Genomic DNA, 18448 nt, shown 5'->3' with positions numbered 1-18448 from the left:
ATTAATTCCATACAGTGAGTTTTAAAATTTTCAGTTATTGTACTTTCAGTGATAAACTCTCTTATTTGGTTTTTGTATATATCTTCTATTTCTTTGCCGAGACTTTCTGCTTTTCCATTTGTTTCAAGAGTGTGTGTTGACTGATTGTTGAGCATTTTTTTAATAGCTGCTTTAAAGTCTGAGTCAGGTTATTCTAACATCACCATCATCTTGGTGTTATCGTTTGTAGATTCTTTTCCCATGTGAGCTAGGAAGAAGCTCACGCTTCATGTACCCAGTTATTTTGGATTGTACTCTAGATATTTTGAATATTATGCTGTAAGACCCTGGATCTTGTTTAGATCCTATGGACAGTATTGATATTTTTGTGTAGCAGACAGTCAGCCTGGCTTGGTTTAGGCCTCAATTCCTGATGCTCCAGCTTCTGTGAGTGCTGGTTCCACTGTCAGCTTTGTTGTCAAGTGCTTTGCAGTGCTGTCTTGACCTGTGCCCCATGTGGTGCCTCTGGCAGCCAGCTGGCACCTGCACAGCTGTGTGTTAGCTCAGTTCTGAAAGTCTCTGATGTGCTGAATAGTATCATATCAGGCCTAGCAGCTCAGGGGTAAGCCCAGCACTTCATAAACCACTTGCTGGGGCCCTTTTCCTGTGCACCTCCCTCTCTGGAATCCCCAAAGCACTCATCGTCGGGTTCTCCAAGATTCTCCTTTTTCATTCCTGGACCAGGAATTGGGGGCCCAGTCTGCTGCCCACCTTCCTGACCACCCCTCCATCTGGGTCCAGTCTGCAGGAGGACCAGAGCAAACACCTCTGTTCAGGGTTACTTCTTTCTGAGTCCATCTGCTGCTTTTTGCCTTTGAGTCTTCAAATGGCTATTTTGAATATTCCAGCCAGGTTTCGTAGCTGCATTCAGTGAGAGAGGGCAGTGCGTCTTTGTTCCATCTTATCCAGAACTAAAACTCCTAAATGATTTTTAAGATTAATTGTAGTTATCCCCGTGGTATCAATGACTGTTATATTATTAGAATCCACTTTTGGTACGTGATTCACGCATATGCTTAACATAGCTGAACTTTTCCTAGCATATCTGGTGTACTTTGTACCAAATAACTTATTTCTATCATTTTAGTTGCGCACTTTTTTCTTCCCCATACAGATGAGGTGTTTACTCTTCTTCAGAACTTCGTCATGTCTACTACAGAGAGCATTTCCGAATTTATTCTCAGAAGACTTACTATGAATGAACTAAGTAGTGTAAGTATTTATTGGAGTAACTTTTCAGACTGTTCATCAATATTTTGAGTGATTACTGACTGGCAGGCACTGTATTAAGTTGAAAAGAAAATTAATGTGATAGTTTCTCGAAAAGTGGTCTTTGGGAGCAGAAAAAAACTTAAGCTTTGGGGTCTCCTAATTCCATTTCAGTCTGTGTAACTGATCTTGGGAACGTTATGTAGCTTTTCTGAGCCTCAGTCTGGTCATCTGCGAAGTGGAGATAGTACATCTGCTTCCTAGGGCTTAGAGACTGTCAAATGGTGTAACATGTTTGAAGTATGTAGCCTCGTCAGTGCATGTTTGGTCACAGTATCCAGAGAGTCTGACTTGGCAGGTTTGGGATGGGGGCAGGTTATCAGGTCACGTATATTTTTTAAGCTCTCTGCATGATCGTGAAATGCAGTTAGAGTTGGGAATAATTGATCTGAGGTGAAGAAGGTGCTCTGTGAACATAGCTACCGTCTCTGTCTCTACTCTCCACATGATTTGTTCTTTCTAGGACATCTGAAAAAAATTAAAGTTTTCTCCCTTCAAGAATATTTTGAAAATACCGGTTTTATAGGAATGCCTTATTATTCTTAATTTGGGGATGTTGAAATCTCTAGGGACAAATGCTGAAGCAATTACAACCATTAGACTGTCAATAGAGTGAGAAAACATACTTATCTTAACAACTTTTGTGAGAATATCCAGTGAGGACATTTGTTTGATATCTGATAAGCAAGTGTGAAAATATAAAAAAACAAATTTTATATCAAAAGACTTGAGATATTATGATAGAAGGCAAGGAAAAAACCCTCTGGAGGAGGGGAGTGTTTATCTTAAGCATTTCTCTTCTTAAACAATTGTTAATAGTAGTTTTGCTACACCTACATTTCCAAGAAGGCATTTAATAAAGAAGTAACTTTTCTTATTTTGTTCCAATATCACTTTGTTGTTATCAGTATTACTTTCCCGTTGTATTATGGAAGTTTTCAGACATACACAAGAAGTATAATGAACCTCCATGTACCCATTATACAATGTAAATGTCATTTGTTTGGAATTTGAAGTTAAAAATAGCTTTAAAAAGGGAAAGGTTAATCTGATTTTATCTTTCAGATGCATAGATTTTAAAAAGTAAACTCTATATAATAATTTAAAATTATTTTGAAAAATCTCCTCTGATACATTAGGCATTAGAATTCCCAGTTAAGTGCGTGTGTTTGGTAGCTTATTAGAGTTTAGTAAAAATCTCTTTCCCCCACTTCCCTTCCCCTCAGCAGTGTGATGGTCAATTATTTAACAACTGGCTGTCCCGTGAATGTGCATTCTCTGCTGTGCAGCCTTGGAAGTCAGAGTTTTCTAGGTTGGCCTGGGCCCCTCCTTTTCTCATCCTCTCCTGTCTGGGTGGCCTCATCAGCATCCGCAGCTTCAGTTATGCCAGGGACCCCCACATCCATCTCCACCTCCGACTACCCTTCTGAGCTGAACCCCCATTCAGCCAATTGCTATTTGACAACTCGGGTTGAATTTCCCACACGTACAATATGTAAAACTGACCACCTGGGACTTCCCTGGTGGTGCAGTGGTTAAGAATCTGCCTGCCAATGCAAGGGACATGGGTTCAATCCCTGGTCCGGGAAGATCCCACATGCCGGGGAGCAACTAAGTCCTTGCAGTGTAACTACCGAGCCTGTGCTCTAGAGCCCGTGTGCCACAACTACTGGAGCCTGCACACCTAGAGCCTGTGCTCCGTGATGAAAGAAGTCACTGCACTGAGAAGCCCGCCCACCACAACGAAGAGTAGCCCCTGCTCACCACAACTACAGAAAGCCCGCATGCAGCAATGAAGATCTGACACAGCAAAAAAAAATAAAATAAAATAAAATAAAATAAAAAATTAAAACACAAAAACAAAAAACTGAACCTCTTATCATACCTACAGGAGGTTATCCGCCTTCCCCCACCCCAGGTTCCCTTCTCAGTGGATGTATGTGATCCAACCAGTTTCTTCAAGCCTAAAACTTAGGAATCCTCCCCTGCACCTTCATCCCTCACTCTCACCCGCTGCGTTCAGCCTGGCACCAAGTCCTGCAGTTGTTATCTTCTCTCTGCATCGTATCCTAGTGCTTGGCAAAGTGCCTGGCTCAGTAAAAACTGATAAACTGAATGAATTCCGTGCTGCTTTTGTGCCACGGAAGTCTGAGGGTAGAGTAACTGGCACAGTAATTATAACCAAAGCTACCACGCAGGGCCCGTCTCTTCAGCATGCTTTCTCTCACTTAATATTTTCAAAAACCCTGTGATGGAGAGATACTACCCTATCCATTTTACAGTTTAGGAACCTGAGGCTCAAAGAGGTTAGGTCACTTGCCATAGGTCACAGAGCTGGTGATGGTAGAGCTGGACCAAACCCAGCCTGCCTGTGTCTCTGCGTCAAGAAAGACCTGTGTTTAATTCTGTCCGCTGCTTACCAGCTCTGAGATGCTGGATGAGTTGTTTAACCTCTCTGAACTTAGTCATCATCTTAGGAAAGTGGGACAGTGACCTTCCTTGTAAGAAAGGAACACTAACAACTGCCTGAAGCAGAGGAAGAGGCAGTTGCTATACTTGTTATTGTGGTCATTTATAATGTGTTCGCCTGGGATCAAGAATCAGTACCACAGCGTTTCTGCCTTCCGGGCTCTCGTAATCAAGGTGGGGAGCCGGCTAAGTCATGTGTGCTCGTGCTGAATGCAGAGTTGCTGTCTAAGCACAGGGGAGGGCGTGCTTAGCTCTGCATGTGGAGTTGATGGAAGGCTGCTTGGAGGAGATGGCTTCTCCCCTCATCCATGTCATCATTCACAACTTTTAGATAAACTAATTTATTTCCTGCCTAAACTCTCGTAGCTTTGTGAAAATCACGAACCCTGCTTGTTAAGTGTTTTATTGTTTCTCTTAGGTTTCAGATCTGGATCGTTGCCATTTGTACCTGATGGTGTTGACTGAACTTATAGATCTCCACTTGAAGGTTGGGTGGAAAAGAGGCAACCCTATTTGGAGAGTTATTTCTCCTTTGAAAAATGCATCCATTCGGCATCTTCAAGAGATGGACCGTGGACAGGTAATCCTCTGCTTCAAGGCTTGCAGTTATGTTGAGTCAGGCATACACAGAATACGTATTGACTATTAGACAATGTTTGATACATAAAAAGCATCTGCTGAAGTTTGCTTTTGAAAATAATATCCTTTGTTCATAATATTTGATGAAGATTGGGACTCTTATCATAATATTAGGTATATAGCAAAGGTGTGGTGACTACAGTCTTAAAATCGTTTTGATGCAGATAGTGGATTTTCACTAGGTTTCTGCCCGGGTACCAGTAAGGGGCACTTGAAGGTGTCCAGCTTCACCAGTCTGGGGTCCAGAGCCTCCATACTTGGCTTCCTGCCTCGTTTTCCAGCCCAGTCGTTCCCAGCCTTTCCCCTTCCCCCCCACAGAGCCCCGTAGCTGCAGTCACACTAGACCACGACGGGGAGCTTCGCGGGTCGCAGGCACACACCGTATCCTGCCTCACCTGGGCTTTCATTGTGTCTTTCCTTCCACTGGGAATGCCTCCCCTCAGCATAAACTTGTCCGTATCCAGTGCATCCTTTTCGTCCCAGCTCAAAGTACATTTTCTCTTAAAGGCCTTCTCGGATCAGTGTCTCGTTCTTTTCTTCATTTATCTATTGCTCTTTACACCTCCGTTTCTGTGTTTATTTCCATCTTACTTGCTTTTGGAATAATTTATGTGTATATGTCTTCTCCACTAGATTTTAGTACCTAGAGGCATTTCTGAACCACCGTATAATAAAGCGTAGTGGTTATGAGCACAGGCTTTAGAGTTAGACTTCCTGGTTGTGAATCCTGGTTTTATCCTTACTAGCTGTGTGACCTTGGGAAACTTACTTAACCTCTCTGTGTCTCATTTACTGCACCTGCAAATGAGGCTTTTACAGGGTTGATGTGAGAATTAAACACAAGCTCATGCATGGGAAACCTTTACCAGAACAGTACCTGGCACATAGAAAGTCTCCAGTAAATGTTAGCTGTTTTCACTTAACTCGTGGTAAGGGATTGTAAAAGTCAAGCTGAATCATAGTCTGGTCCAGGCTGCTAATTAAAATAGTTACTTGTTTGCTTTAATAATCTAATTTTTAAAGTAGTTTGCAAGAAATGTCCTAAAAGAAAATTACAGGGAGGACTGATTAGCACTCCAGCATCCTGTCTACTGCATATTAGTGGATCAGTGTTATGAAGGGACACTGGGAGTTTTGAATGTAGACCAGAGTCATGAACCACACCACAGTGATTTTTATAAAGATTGGTTTGCTTTCTTTAGTAATTCACTGAATTACATTAAGGTTAATAGGACCATATTGGCTCGAAAGTAGCCCTAAATTTTATTTCCTGTATTGGCAGAGTTGCTAAGTAAAATTTATCCGTAGAGATACTTGATGTACTCTGGAGGTGGTGAGGGAAGGTATGGAAAAGTGGTCGAAGGTTCCTTTCTGTAGAGAGGTTACTGGTGAGGGGGCAGTATTTGGGAGACAGGTTTGCCCTGTCTAGGTTCTTAGCTGCACTCCTGCCTTCTTGGTTGAGATTACTGATTTTCTCTCTGTAAGAACAAAACCAGGTTGTCTAGTTTCCTCCTTTATCTCCTACCTGTAGAGTTCCAGAGTTCCAAGCGCTTTACACGAAATAACCCATTTATTTAATCTTCACAAGAATCGTGTGAAGTAAATTCTATGACTGTCCCCATTTTACAGATGAGTAAACCAAGATGTCGTGTGTCCACAGTCAGCTGGTGGTAAGTGCAGAGCCAGGGTTCAGACTTAGGCCATGAGGTTTGTGAGTCTAGCTCTTAACTGCTATGCTGTGTCACCTTGCCAAAGGCAGCGTGCAGCTGAGTTGTTTATATGTATGCCAGGCGTCTTTTTTTTTTTTGTCTACTTCAGCCAAACAGTTGAAATAAGACTCACCCATAGGAAACTTGTATCCAGATTGTCTTTTAGTCTGAATTGCTGACTTTTTATTGCCACTTTGTTTGTTTGCCACCAGTCTGTACAGAAATGGTACAACTGAGTGACATATATTGGATTTCCTTTTATTTCCTCTGATGTTCAGTAACAGGCACGAAGAGGGAAAGGAAGGCATGAGACTCCCATAAGTGGAGCGCAGGTCCTTACTGGTTAGGGTTTGCTTATGTTCAGTAAAAGTGTCCTGTTTCCTCCCCAGGAGCCCACACTGGGTGGACAGATTCAGAGAATCGTTAGTATGGCTGCCTTGGCCATGGTGTGCCAGGCCATTGACCAGAAGCCGGAGCTACAGCAGAACTCTCTGGATGTGGGACCCATGGAAAGATTCCTCTCCTCTCTCCAGCTCAATCAGACGCTGCAGAAGCCCCACGCAGAGGAGGGCAGCAGGTGTGTTCACCCCTTGGAGAGCAGCATGTACATGAAAGGCATCTTTTGCTAACCTTGAAAAATCCATCTGGGGGACTTCCCTGGCGGTCCAGAGCTTCCACTGCAGGGGGTGCAGGTTCAGTCCCTGGTCTGGGAAACTAAGACCCCACGTGCTGCAGGACGTGGCCAAAAATATGAATAAATAAAAGTCTATTTTTGTTTCAGTCATTGAGATAATTGCTGATTGCTCAACCTTACTTAATATGGAAGCTTCGAGATGAGGCTCCTTTCAGGATGATAACATTAGCACATTATTCATCCCTGTTACTGGAAACCCATTAACTTTTCTGCATTTAGTTTTTAGTGAATCATTTAAAGTGAGTGAAAATACCTACTTGCCGGGTAATTAGGAATTTGAGGTTTATGCAGTTTGTTTTTTGGTAGACAGGATATTTAATAATGACTGTTTAATTCCCCCCCACGTAAGGATAGTGTACTGCTACATGCAAAAGAAATTGAGACAGACTTAAGGAAGGATGGGGTAGTGACTTTATTTTTTGTCTCAGTTTTTTTGAAGAATCATCATCTTCCCAAGGATGGGGGAAAATAGTTGCACAGTATATTCATGACCAGTGGGTCTGCGTCTCTTTCTTGTTGAAAAAATACCACACCCTTATACCAGCCTCAGAGGGTGAAATTCTGGAACCCATTCTACCTGCTGTTCAAATGCCCATAAGAACTTTGCAGTCTGCACTAGAGGCCCTCACAATTCTTCCTTCTGATCAAGTTTTACCTGTGTTCCGTTGCATGAAAATTTTGGTTCCCAAGGTAAGATATAGCGAGACCTGAATTGAAGAATAACCGTAAGAACAGACCATCAGTTTCTGAAATTGTGATAATTACGTATTTCTTTCTTTTTTCGTTGTTTCCCTGCCAGCTTCTGACCTCCTCGGAATCACTCTGCATGGAGTCTTTTGACATGGCGTGGAAAATCACAGCTTCTTTAAGCGACACTCAGCTGATATTCTGGTCTAATTTAAAAGCTTTCGTTGAGTTTGTTTTTGATCCCAAAGTCCTTACCATTGCTGCAAAAATCAAGGGCCAGGCATATTTCAAAATAAAAGAGGTAACTTTTTAAAAAATTGGGATAAAAAATATGTAATGTAAGATTTAGCATCTTAACCATTTTTAAGTGTACTGTTCAGTAGTGTTAACTGTATGTACGTAATTGTGACAGATCCCCAGAGCTACTTTCTCATCTTGTGGAACTGAAGCTCTGTCACCGTTGAACATCTCCCCTGCCCCACCCCACCCCCTGCAGCCCCCGGCAAGCACCGTTCTACTTTCTGTTTCTATGAATCTGATTTTAGAAAAAAGAGGGAAATTTTTGTTTTCATTTTAATTTGTGTGACCTGTAGCAGAGGAAGAAGACAGTTATATATATAACTACATATAAGATTTGTTGTTATTTATTTATTCAGTCAGTAAATATTTTGAACCTTCTTCAGTGTCGTGAGTAAGAACAAGAAAATCTGTTAGGTATAGAGGAGTAGCTGCAGAACAGTGGCCCATGAACCACATCTGCCTTACAAACATACTTGGTTCATATAATCAAACTGAAAGTTTTTGAATTAGTTGCCAGCTTTCAAGAATTGAGAAATTTGCACGAAAATCTGTGTTTCCTCTTCCCTTGGGAAATTGGATGAGCCGGCAACACCAGGCATTGCTCTGTGACAGCAGTGGCCAGCCAGGCGGGCACACCCTTTCTCCGGCTCCACTCCAGGGCTTGCTTTCTCCCGCTCTGAGGGCAGACATCAGGTGCCATTTGTCAGTGCGTCTGCGCTGTTGCTTTTCTTGTTCAAAGACCTGTTTCTCTGAATAGAGCCTTATGAAAAGGTCTTCCGGGTTTCTGGAAGCATTTGTATTTACAGTCACTGGTACACAGTAGGGAACGTAAGGTGATGGCATTACGTCACGCCTCAGATTCACATACACCTATGCAAAGGGGAAGATGGAAAATAAATCCATTTATTAGCCTGCCATCTCTGTGCTGCCTCTGCGTCCTTTCCTGCCGCACGGTACACACTTAGAGAGTATGGCCTCATTTGCTTCGGTGGAAGGGAGGCCCCTGGCACATGCAAAGAAAGCTGAAGATGTCAAGGGTGAGGTGTTTTTTCTCCCTTTCATTCTATCACTCTGGGCAGTTGTTCCTCTGGGGAAGTTCTGGGTGAATATCAGTATCAGTAAAATGTTATTTATTTTTAGTATTAAGAAATGAAAATTAGCATTCTGTGATTGGTTATCACCTTGCAAACGATAAAGAATTATTAATTTTTTAGACTGTGTATGGTTATGTTGAAAATATCATTTGAAGCCATTCAAGTAATAATTTTCAGCAACACGAATTTTGTTTTTTGAAAAAACTTAATTGGTCAAAGGATAAAGTGTAAGTATTGTATTTCATTCCAGATTATGTACAGGATAATTGAAATGTCTGCTATAAAAACTGGAGTCTTCAATATACTGATAAGTTATTGCTGCAAATCTTGGATAGTTTCTGCTTCAAATGTGTCTTTATCTAGTGCTAAAAATTACAGTGAACTTGTCCTTGAGGCGTGTATATTTGGAACAGTGTTTCGGCGTGATCAAAGGTAAAGGATGCCATTATTTCAGCTTCTCATATTAAGTGTCTCTGGGTAGAATTGTATCTTTATTTTAAGGCTTTCAATTAGAAGAATATTAATTAACTTTTAATTTGGGACTTTAATTTTTTTCCTCTAAAACTTGTTCTTTGTCACATGTTTTTTTTATGGAAAGACTTATTCAGGATGTACAGACCTTCATAGAAAATCTTGGACGTGAGTGTGCAGCGAACGTTGTTATTGAAAAGTAAGTATGGTGGGTCCTCCATGTCTTCATATAAATGGAATATTCAAAATATAACATCATATGAGAGACATTCTGTATAAGATATTGCATGAGCTTCCAAAATTGTGTTAGAAACTATATTTTCTTGCTAATATATTTTCTTCAGATCTGTTGCTATTTACTAAAATTTGATAAGCTTAAAAAAAAACTTAGTGCAAAGTCCAGCATAAATAAGGAAGTAACTGCAGGGAACATACAATCCCTATCCCTCTTCTTTTTTTGGGTGGAGGGGTGATCATCAGCGCACACAGGGATTTTTTTTTTTTTTTTTTTGGCTAAAATTCACTATTTAACAAGTCACTGTGCTATTGGAATAGACCCTAAAGTTTTGATGTCTGGAATCAGCCTAGTCTTTATCTAACCGCTGAAATAATTTTTTTTGGAGCTTTTTTTAAAAGTTTTTATTTTCTCACATAATTTTCAAAAATTTGTGTGTTGAGGGAGTTGTTTATAAGGATAATAAATAGTGCTGTCATGATTCACTTTGATTTTAGAGTTTAGGACAACAAATGATAATTGTGTCTGGTTATCACAAAGTGTTTATTATTCTGAGTCATAGCTATGTTTTAAATCATCTGTCACTCGTCACTAAATATATACATTTTTCATTGTTAATTGTTTTAATTTTTTGTTTTCTTGGCTGGGTTATAGTATAACAATAAGTGAAATTCTTTAGCTGAGGGTTGCAGAATATTTTGATTTCTACTAGATAGATGTTAAATTAAAATGACATTCACATTTTAATAGTTTTAATGAACTTGTAAATACTTATTAACAATTTCATTGAATTTATTTTTCTACATTTGGATACAGAAAATGTGGGACGCTTAGCACACACAGTGAGTGCTTCCTGCGTCTGCCCTTCACTTAGAGACGTGTGTTTACACTGCACAGTTAGGATGGCGTCCAGGTGCTGATGTGTATTCTTGCCCTGAGCAGGAGGTGTCTCTGGTCCTCTTCCAGGACCAGGGTCATGAGCTCCGATCTGTGTTGTCCACGGATAAGATATTATTGACCCAGTGTCAGTAGTGTGTGCACTGTTTTTCCAGAAGTTTGGGTGAAATTGTGCTCATTCAGACTTTGTGTACAGGCTCTCCTGTTGATATATTCGTTTGTTATTTTCCACTGTCTATCCTGAACCAAAAAGCATTGTCATTAAATATGAAGTTACTTAATTTTAGAAAACTTTGGAAAGTTTTGATATTTTGAAACTGATACCTAATGTATTTTTTTTTGTTTTGGAAATGTACTAACATAATCTATCATTTTATGTTTTTTAGTACTAAAAGAGAGGACCATTACGTGAGAATTTGTGCCATCAAATTCCTGTGTTTATTAGATGGCTCAAATATATCTCATAAGTTGTTTATGGAAGATCTTGCAATCAAGCTATTAGATAAAGTAAATACACTTTATTTCACCTTAAAGTATCTTAACTTAGCAGCTTAAGCACTAGCAGTGATGTAACAAAAGTAAACCTGGCAGTTGGCTGAATTTAGACAGCACAGACCATTAAAGCAGGGGAGAGCACGGCAGATGCAGAAGGGCTCGGTGCTGCTGTTGCCGTGTGTCTGGTGATGGCATTGACTGTGGTGCCCCTGTCCTAGTGGTCTTTGTATCAAATTGCAGATCCCATATTCCAAACTTACACAATCAAGGGGCATTATATCCCCTTGCTAATATATTTTCTTCAGATCTGTCACTATTTACCAAAATATGATAAACTTAAAAAAATTTTTAGTGCAAAGTCCACCTCTGTGACCTCATGTTTCCCCCTTAACTGGGCACAAGGAAAGGAGTATATTTCCAAGTACATTTTATACTAAGCACAGTTGTATGATTCCTTTTCTAATTTTAAAAGCAGAGAAGTTTAGACTTCCATGGTGGTCCAGTGGTCAAGACTCCACGCTTTCAATGCAAGGGGCGTGGGTTCAGTCCCTGGTCGGGGAACTAAGATCCTGTATGCCGCACAGCATGGCCAAGATAAATAAATAAATAAATAAATAAATAAATAAATAAATAAAAATAATAAAATATTTTTTAAAAAAAGCAGATAAGTTAAGCAAAAGCAGCAAAATTCATTGCTTTGAAAGGAAACTTAGAAAAAGTATCATAAAAAAGTGTCTTTTTTATCCTTCTGCCTTTTGGAGTGTAACAGGCTCCTATGCCCAGTTTATACCTTTTAAGCTCAAAGTTGTCATTGCTTTTGTTTTCATTAATCACAAATTCAGTAGGTAATTTAATATTGATCCCACCCTCCCCCCAGGATGAATTGGTGTCCAAGTCAAGAACGCGATACTATGTGAATTCTCAACAGCACAGGGTGAAAAACCGAATATGGCAGACTCTGCTCGTACTCTTCCCCAGGTTCGATCAGGTATAACATTTATTAGGTTTGTACCTTTAAGCCTAATGTTTTCATATGAATAACTATATAGTAGAAACTGTCATGTGGTACTTTAAAACTGAGAGAGTCATCTGCTTAAAATTTATACTTTCGTCTTAAAATTGAAGTTATTCAGAAGTCTTTTTAAATAGAACACTAAGGCAATTAGGTGTTGTAGAAATAAATTGGAAACTGATTTACATGGCCCCATTTAATATATTTTTTTTCCCTCAGTATTTTATTCTAATATTTTAATGGTTTAAAGTCTCAGATGCCACCATAAAACTTTAAGCTGTTTTTTTAATAGTGACTATTTCTTAATTACAATTAATAACCATTTTCAAAGTTGATAAGAGACTAGATTTTCATTTTTCCCACCACAGAGAAGAAATCACTGTGTGACGCGAGAGAGCCAGTGCTGCTAAGGTGGTAGTCACACAGCGATATGTAAACGTATCACATCAACATGCTGTACGCCTGAACTCACACATTGTATGCCACTGATAGCTCAATAAAAGTAAATTTTTAAAAATTAATAACCACAACAGTTTAATTTGTCTGCTTTATTTTTCTCAGAATTTCTTGAATAGAATTATTGACAAGATTTTCCAGGCTGGCTTCATCAATAATCAGGCGTCCATAAAGTATTTTATAGAATGGATTATTATTCTAATTCTTCATAAATTCCCTCAATTTCTTCCAAAGTTCTGGGACTGTTTTTCTTACGTAAGTAAAGGAGATTTTTCATAATTTTTTAATAAAGAAAAAATTTTAGCTATGCTGGGAGATTGTTTCACTCTAATAGTTGTTTTTCTGGCTGCCAGTTGCCCTGCCCCTAATGTACTGACATCCTAAATTGTGTTTTGCAGGATTTGAATTAATTTATTGGAGACAGAAAGCCCTGGCATTTATCTTGAGTAGAGCATAATTTTTATCTGAGAGTTCTTCTATTCCAATAAAACAAAGACGGAAAAGGCTTCTGTTATTAAGAAGTAAGGGAAATAGGTCCCTTTTATATTTTTATTTATCAAGCAGTGTCTTTGATCTTAGAGATAAGAATGAAGAGGAATTGGGAACTTCCTGGCATTCCAGTGGTTAAGACTCCACGCTTCAAGTGCAGGGGCGCAGTTTTGATCCCTGGTTGGGGTACTAAGATGCCACATGCTGCAAGGTGCGGCCAAAAAGTTAAAAAAAAAAAAAGTAGAAGAAGAATGATGAGGAATTAAAAGCATTCCTTACCTTTTAAAGAATTTCTTAGTTGGGAAATTTCAAACTTATCCAAAGCAGAGAGAGTAGAAGGGAGCCGCTACCACCCAGCCAAAAACAGATGTCAGTTCACTGCCATTCTTCCTTTCTCTGTACCCTTGTCCACACCTCTGACTCCCCACCCCCGACATTCTTGTTTCTTGAAAATCGTTTTTGAGGAATCGATACTGAGATGAGTGATAGAGTTTGCAGTTGCAGGCTTCCTGATAAACAGCAAGTTGTTCCTAAACATCAGTTCTGAATACTTGCCTCGAACATTTCTGCTGGTTCCCAAGTTCACCCTTCCCTTTCTTAGGAAATGACCTTGCTTTCTACTCCGTGTGAAAAGTATCTCTTTCTGTGTCTTCCTTTCTACTTCAGGGGGAGAAACTGTTGTTTTCTTTTCCTCCTCTCTGTCTGTGTCCTTATGTGCATCTCCCTCTGGGACTTTTCCCTGAGTTCTTCACTCTTATTCTGTTGACTTTTCCTTCATCTGGCTGTTGTCCTGTTGTCTTCTTGTCTTTCCTATGAAACTCTGAGAGTGAGTTTCTTTGCCTTTCTCTCTTGTGCTTCTTACACTGCTGGGCTCTGCTGCATCTTGAGAAGTCACACACGGAGGGCTTCGTGCACAGCTACAGACAGCCTTCTCTTTTTCTTCATCTTTCTTACCACCACGCAGCCTTTCACGCCCACAGCGGCAGCGGACTGTGCACTGTGGATCCCTTCTCCAGCCCCTTGACCTTGTCTTTCCTCACTCCCCGTCTCTGCTGGTTCCCTGCATCCCAGCCCCCTCCCAGGCCCTCTTACATAATCACTTCAAACTTCGTCCTGCGTAACAGGAAGCGGATGAGCCTGTCTTTGCCGGAACCCCCCCCGCCCCCCGCCCTCCACTGTCCCAGGCTCCTCGCCCGAAGCCTGGGTGTTAGGGGAAGCATAGCGGCGGCATCCGCACAGTGACCCTGGAGAGTAGGTCGGAGTTTTACATTTTACTTCGTGAAAAAACTGAAGTCCAGAGAGATTAAGCAACTTGTCACACCACTAAGAAGTGACAAAGCTCTAGTCCAAATGTCTGTTTCATTTGGGAAGTCGCATTCTTCTTCACCATTCCAAGATTCCTCTTCTGGCTCTTCTCTCCATGTACATTGAATTAAGAAACATATGTTGACATTGTTTCCTTGTGTTGCTTCTCAGACCTGCTCCCTTATTAACTTTGATTTGTCTGCTCTCCAGTGGGTAAGCAGCACCTCAGAAGTTCTCACGAAAGGCACTTGGCTCCTGTGTGCTCCCGGCCTTCCTTCCTGGCCGTCCTGTCCGCAGTAACGCTGCCAGTTCCGTCCTGTTTTTCCACTTCGCTCAGTCTCTCACTTTCCATAAAGAGCTTTCAGAGCTGGTATATTCTCTTCAGATATTTTGCTGTGGACATCAGTCAGGGTTTTTCACTGTATGCAAGTAAAAGGTTTGCTGATTGAATCTAAGTGATGTAAACCAGACAGCAGAGGAGAGGGGGTTACGTAGCTTACACAGTGCCTGGAAAGCTGCGGAATCCGGCTCAGAAAACAGGCAGGAACAAGCTGGGGCTCAGTGGCTTCCAGCACTGCAGCCACAGGCGTGCCGTAGGGCAGGTCCCCCGGGGTCGTGGCTTCACCCCACTGGATGCCTGGTGCTGCAGCCTTGGCCAGCTGTCCGCCTGCTGCCTCTGCTGCCTGCACGGAGGTGGTTCTCTGTGGGTAACGAGTTCTCAACCCAGCATCCAGGGCGGGCATCTCTGGATCCAGGTCAGTTGCCCTCTCTAGCTGCAAGGAGGCTGGGAAAATGAGTATCTGGCATTTCCAGCTTCTCACAGGACCTGTAAGGTGGAAGAAGTTCCTGAACTTGGCAGGGGATTCAGAATCGATATCCAAAAAGGGGCAGTGTCCACTACATCTCTTTCCTCCTTTATTCGAAGCAGATGACCTTAGCTTTTATGTTTTAGAGAAGAGAGAAGCCATCACATAGGAATACCTTTCCCTTCTCAAGAACAGTCGTACAAATAAATATACCCCGCCCATATCCACCCGAGACTCCTTCCCTCCTGTATCATCAAGTAGCTGAGTCTGCTGTCGAGGTGATGCCTCTGCTCGTTCTTTGGCTCCGCGTCCTGTCTGCCTTGTCAGGAACCTTTAGCCCTCGTTCTCTCTCCTACACCCAGCCTCTCCTTCTCAGTCAAATGGTTTCTCATCCACTGTTACAAGTATTTACACTGAGCTGCTCACGCCTCTCTCCTATAATCACCCGTCTCCCTACCCTGTCAGAATCAGACCTCTTGAAAGAGGTGTCCGTGTTCCACGATGTCGGGGTTTTCTCGTGTTCTCCTCACCCACCGTCAGTCCAGTAGGCCTGCCTCCAGTGTGGTCACTTCTCAGAAGACCCTGTTTGCCAGGGTCCGTGGTCAGCCTCCTCCTGCGTCTCCCCGCCCATCCACGCTGCTCACGCCCTCCTTGTTGCTGGTTCAGGGACACACTTCCCTGGTTCCTCCTGCCCCTCTGTTCCCTCTTTTTTGTGTCCTTTCCAGGCTTTTCCTTCCCTCCCCAGCTGTTAAATGTTAGTGCTTTTCAAGGCTGGGCCTCCTTCTTTCCTTTATATCTCCTTGTTTTATAGTGAGTTTTATCTGGGTCACAGATTCACTTATTATCTGGTGTGAATGACCCACTAATTTATATTTCTGTTGCAGACATCTTCCCCTAAGTGCTCAATCAGGAGTGTCAACTGCAGCCACACCCACCTGGCCACGTTTGATGGGGTGCAGCCACGCCCGTTCGTAGACGTATAGTCCGTGGCTGTGTTTGAGCTAAAGGGAGAGTCAAGCATTTGCAACAGGCTGTATGGACCTCACAGCTGTATTTTTATTTACTGTTTGGTCATTTACAGAAAACTTTGCTGACCCCCACTGCAGACATCCTTCTTAAATGTTTATAAATCATCTAAAACTTGAATGTCTAACACCAAGTGCCTTATTTTTGCCCCAAACTTGACCTTTTTTCTGCTATTGTAAACAGTACCACTGTCTATACAGCTGCACAAACCGGAAAACTCAGCGCTTTTCCTGCCACGCGTCTGACTCAGGACCAGTTCCTGTCACTCTTACCTCCTGAGTGTTTCTCAGTCACCATCTCCCGTCTCTCCATTAGGCCTTGGTCCAGGTGCATCGTCCACCGCACTGCTCCCTCCCTGGACCACCTGCATCCCCTCTTCCCTCCCTTTCAGTCTACTCTCCACACCGAGGCCAGAGCTGGTTCTTCAAAAGGAAAATGTGATCAGGTCGTCCACCTGCTTAGAACGCTGCTCTCAGAACAAACACCGAAGTCTTGAGTGGCCTGCAGGTCTCGCGTGGTCTATGCCCTCCTCCCCGTCCAGTCCGTGTGCCCCACGTTCCCATCTCTGCACTCGAGTCGCACGGGTGGGCTCAGTTTTCTATTGCTGGAATATTCCAAAGGCCAGGGGTGTGAACAGTGCTTTACTACTTTTCGTGCTTCTGGGTTGACTGGATCGGGCTGGGCAGTTCTGCACGTGGTGTGTACTGGGCTGGGACTTGACAAGGACTTCTTCACCCGCGTGTTTGTCACCTTAGCTGCAGTCGTGGGGATAGCTGAGGTGCCGGGCACTGCCGACCCTGTGTGTATGGGAGGCTGGATTTCTCTCTCTCTGGTGCTCAGGGTTCTAAGAACGACCATTCCAGGAGGAGGTGGCTGGTGTGCTGGCTCTTACCAAGCCTGTGGTCCTCTCCTGCTTGCTGGTGGCTCACTGGCCAGAGCAGATGGCCTGACCACGCCCCCCAGTTGGGAGGGCCCGCCTTAGGGCCTGTTCACTGGGAAGCCCGCTTTATCCAGGACCCCCTTGTGGCTGAGCACCATTCTGACCTTTTCTGATCTTTCCTGCTCATCGCAAGGCCATTTGTGCTGTGTCCCTTGCCTGAAATGTTCTTTCTCTTCTTTGCCTGTGTAACTGCTTCTCTCCCTCCAGATGGAAGTTCACGTGTTGTTTGTATCATTTCTTTTTTTTTTATAAATTTATTTATTTATTTTATTTATTATTATTTATTGGCTGCATTGGGTCTTTGTTGCTGCACACGGGCTTTCTCTAGTTGCTGCAAGTGGGGGCTACTCTTCATTGTGGTAGGCAGGCTCCTCATTGTAGTGGCTTCTCTTGTTGTGGAGCATGGACCCTAGGCACATGAGCTTCAATAGTTGCGGCATATGGGCTCAGTAGTTGTGGCTCATGGGCTCTAGAGCACAGGCTCAATAGTTGTGGCGCACGGGCTTAATTGCTCCATGGCATGTGGAATCTTCCCAGGGCAGGGCTTGAACCTGTGTCCCCTGCATTGGCAGGTGGATTCTTTACCACTGCGCCACCTAGGAAGTCCTGTATCATTTCTTAAAGGGAGTTACCTTTAAGTACAGAAACCTTACAGTTTCTGAACTGTAGTGTCTGTAGTCTCTTTCCAGTCTACCTGGCATTCGTCAGGTTTTTTCTTATTAAGAAAACGTGTAATTCCAAGTCATTGTTACTGGGAAGGTTTCTGAATTCTGGTCTCATAATCAGCTTTCCATCGTGGCTTTTTAAGCATCTGCAAGGCCCCATTTAACCTTTGCCGCCTCTGCCACGCAGGGGCCTTTGCCTCTCACATGCCTGTGTCCTTGTTCACCTTGCTCATTTTCACCTGTCCCTGTCCTTCCTGCCCCCCACCCCTCTCCTCCCTCTCCAGCCAGGCCTTCCCTGTCTGCGGTGAGCTCACCCTCGACTCCACTGCTCCTCGTCTGAGCGGGCAGCGCCCGGGGTTGTCTGCTGAGTGTTGTGCTGGGGGCGTTTGGCTCTAGGACATTCCTGTCCTTTCTTTGCTTTTGCTCCTCTACCGTCCCCCCCCCCAGGCCCTGGCTACATCCGGGAGGAGCCAGCCTCATGTCCCAGGCCCCACAGCATCCAGCCGGGTGCCTTGAAGTGCACGGGCTCACAGCAGCCTTGAATGACTGTTTCATGTATCTCATTTATTTTCAGGGTGAAGAAAACCTTAAAACAAGCATTTGTACTTTTTTATCAGTTGTGTCACACTTGGACATCATTACTGAAAATATTCCGGAAAAGGTGAGTTTAAATTGTTTATAAGAAGAGTTCAGACTTGACTATCAAAATAGAATTTATACATTTGTACTAATTTTTTTCATGTAGAGTATT

At 42.6% G+C, this 18448-nt stretch overlaps 1 protein-coding gene across 5 annotated transcripts in view; it reads left to right on the top strand.

The window, feature by feature from the left end:
- Positions 1-18448, top strand: part of TARBP1 (TAR (HIV-1) RNA binding protein 1) — a 65725-nt gene that overhangs the window by 36316 nt on the left and 10961 nt on the right. For 4 of the 5 annotated variants that reach the window (XR_009053847.1, XR_009053848.1, XM_057735963.1 and 1 more), the window contains exons 13-23: positions 1154-1251; positions 4196-4357; positions 6515-6702; positions 7248-7509; positions 7619-7807; positions 9151-9332; positions 9499-9570; positions 10890-11010; positions 11876-11986; positions 12572-12721; positions 18272-18358. Coding sequence is in view for 3 of the 5 variants with exons in the window: in XM_057735963.1 (XP_057591946.1) it covers positions 1154-1251; positions 4196-4357; positions 6515-6702; positions 7248-7509; positions 7619-7807; positions 9151-9332; positions 9499-9570; positions 10890-11010; positions 11876-11986; positions 12572-12721; positions 18272-18358 (1622 nt within the window). In the remaining 2 variants the exon portion in view is untranslated. The remainder of the gene's footprint in view (positions 1-1153; positions 1252-4195; positions 4358-6514; positions 6703-7247; positions 7510-7618; positions 7808-9150; positions 9333-9498; positions 9571-10889; positions 11011-11875; positions 11987-12571; positions 12722-18271; positions 18359-18448) is intronic. The other variant, XM_057735964.1, reaches the window with a different exon arrangement.

The sequence above is a fragment of the Hippopotamus amphibius genome, chromosome 5 (genome assembly GCF_030028045.1).
Source record: "Hippopotamus amphibius kiboko isolate mHipAmp2 chromosome 5, mHipAmp2.hap2, whole genome shotgun sequence".
Taxonomy (NCBI): Eukaryota; Metazoa; Chordata; class Mammalia; order Artiodactyla; family Hippopotamidae; genus Hippopotamus; species Hippopotamus amphibius.
The sequence above is the reverse complement of the archived record's forward strand: the minus strand, read 5'-3'. Positions and strand labels throughout refer to the sequence as shown.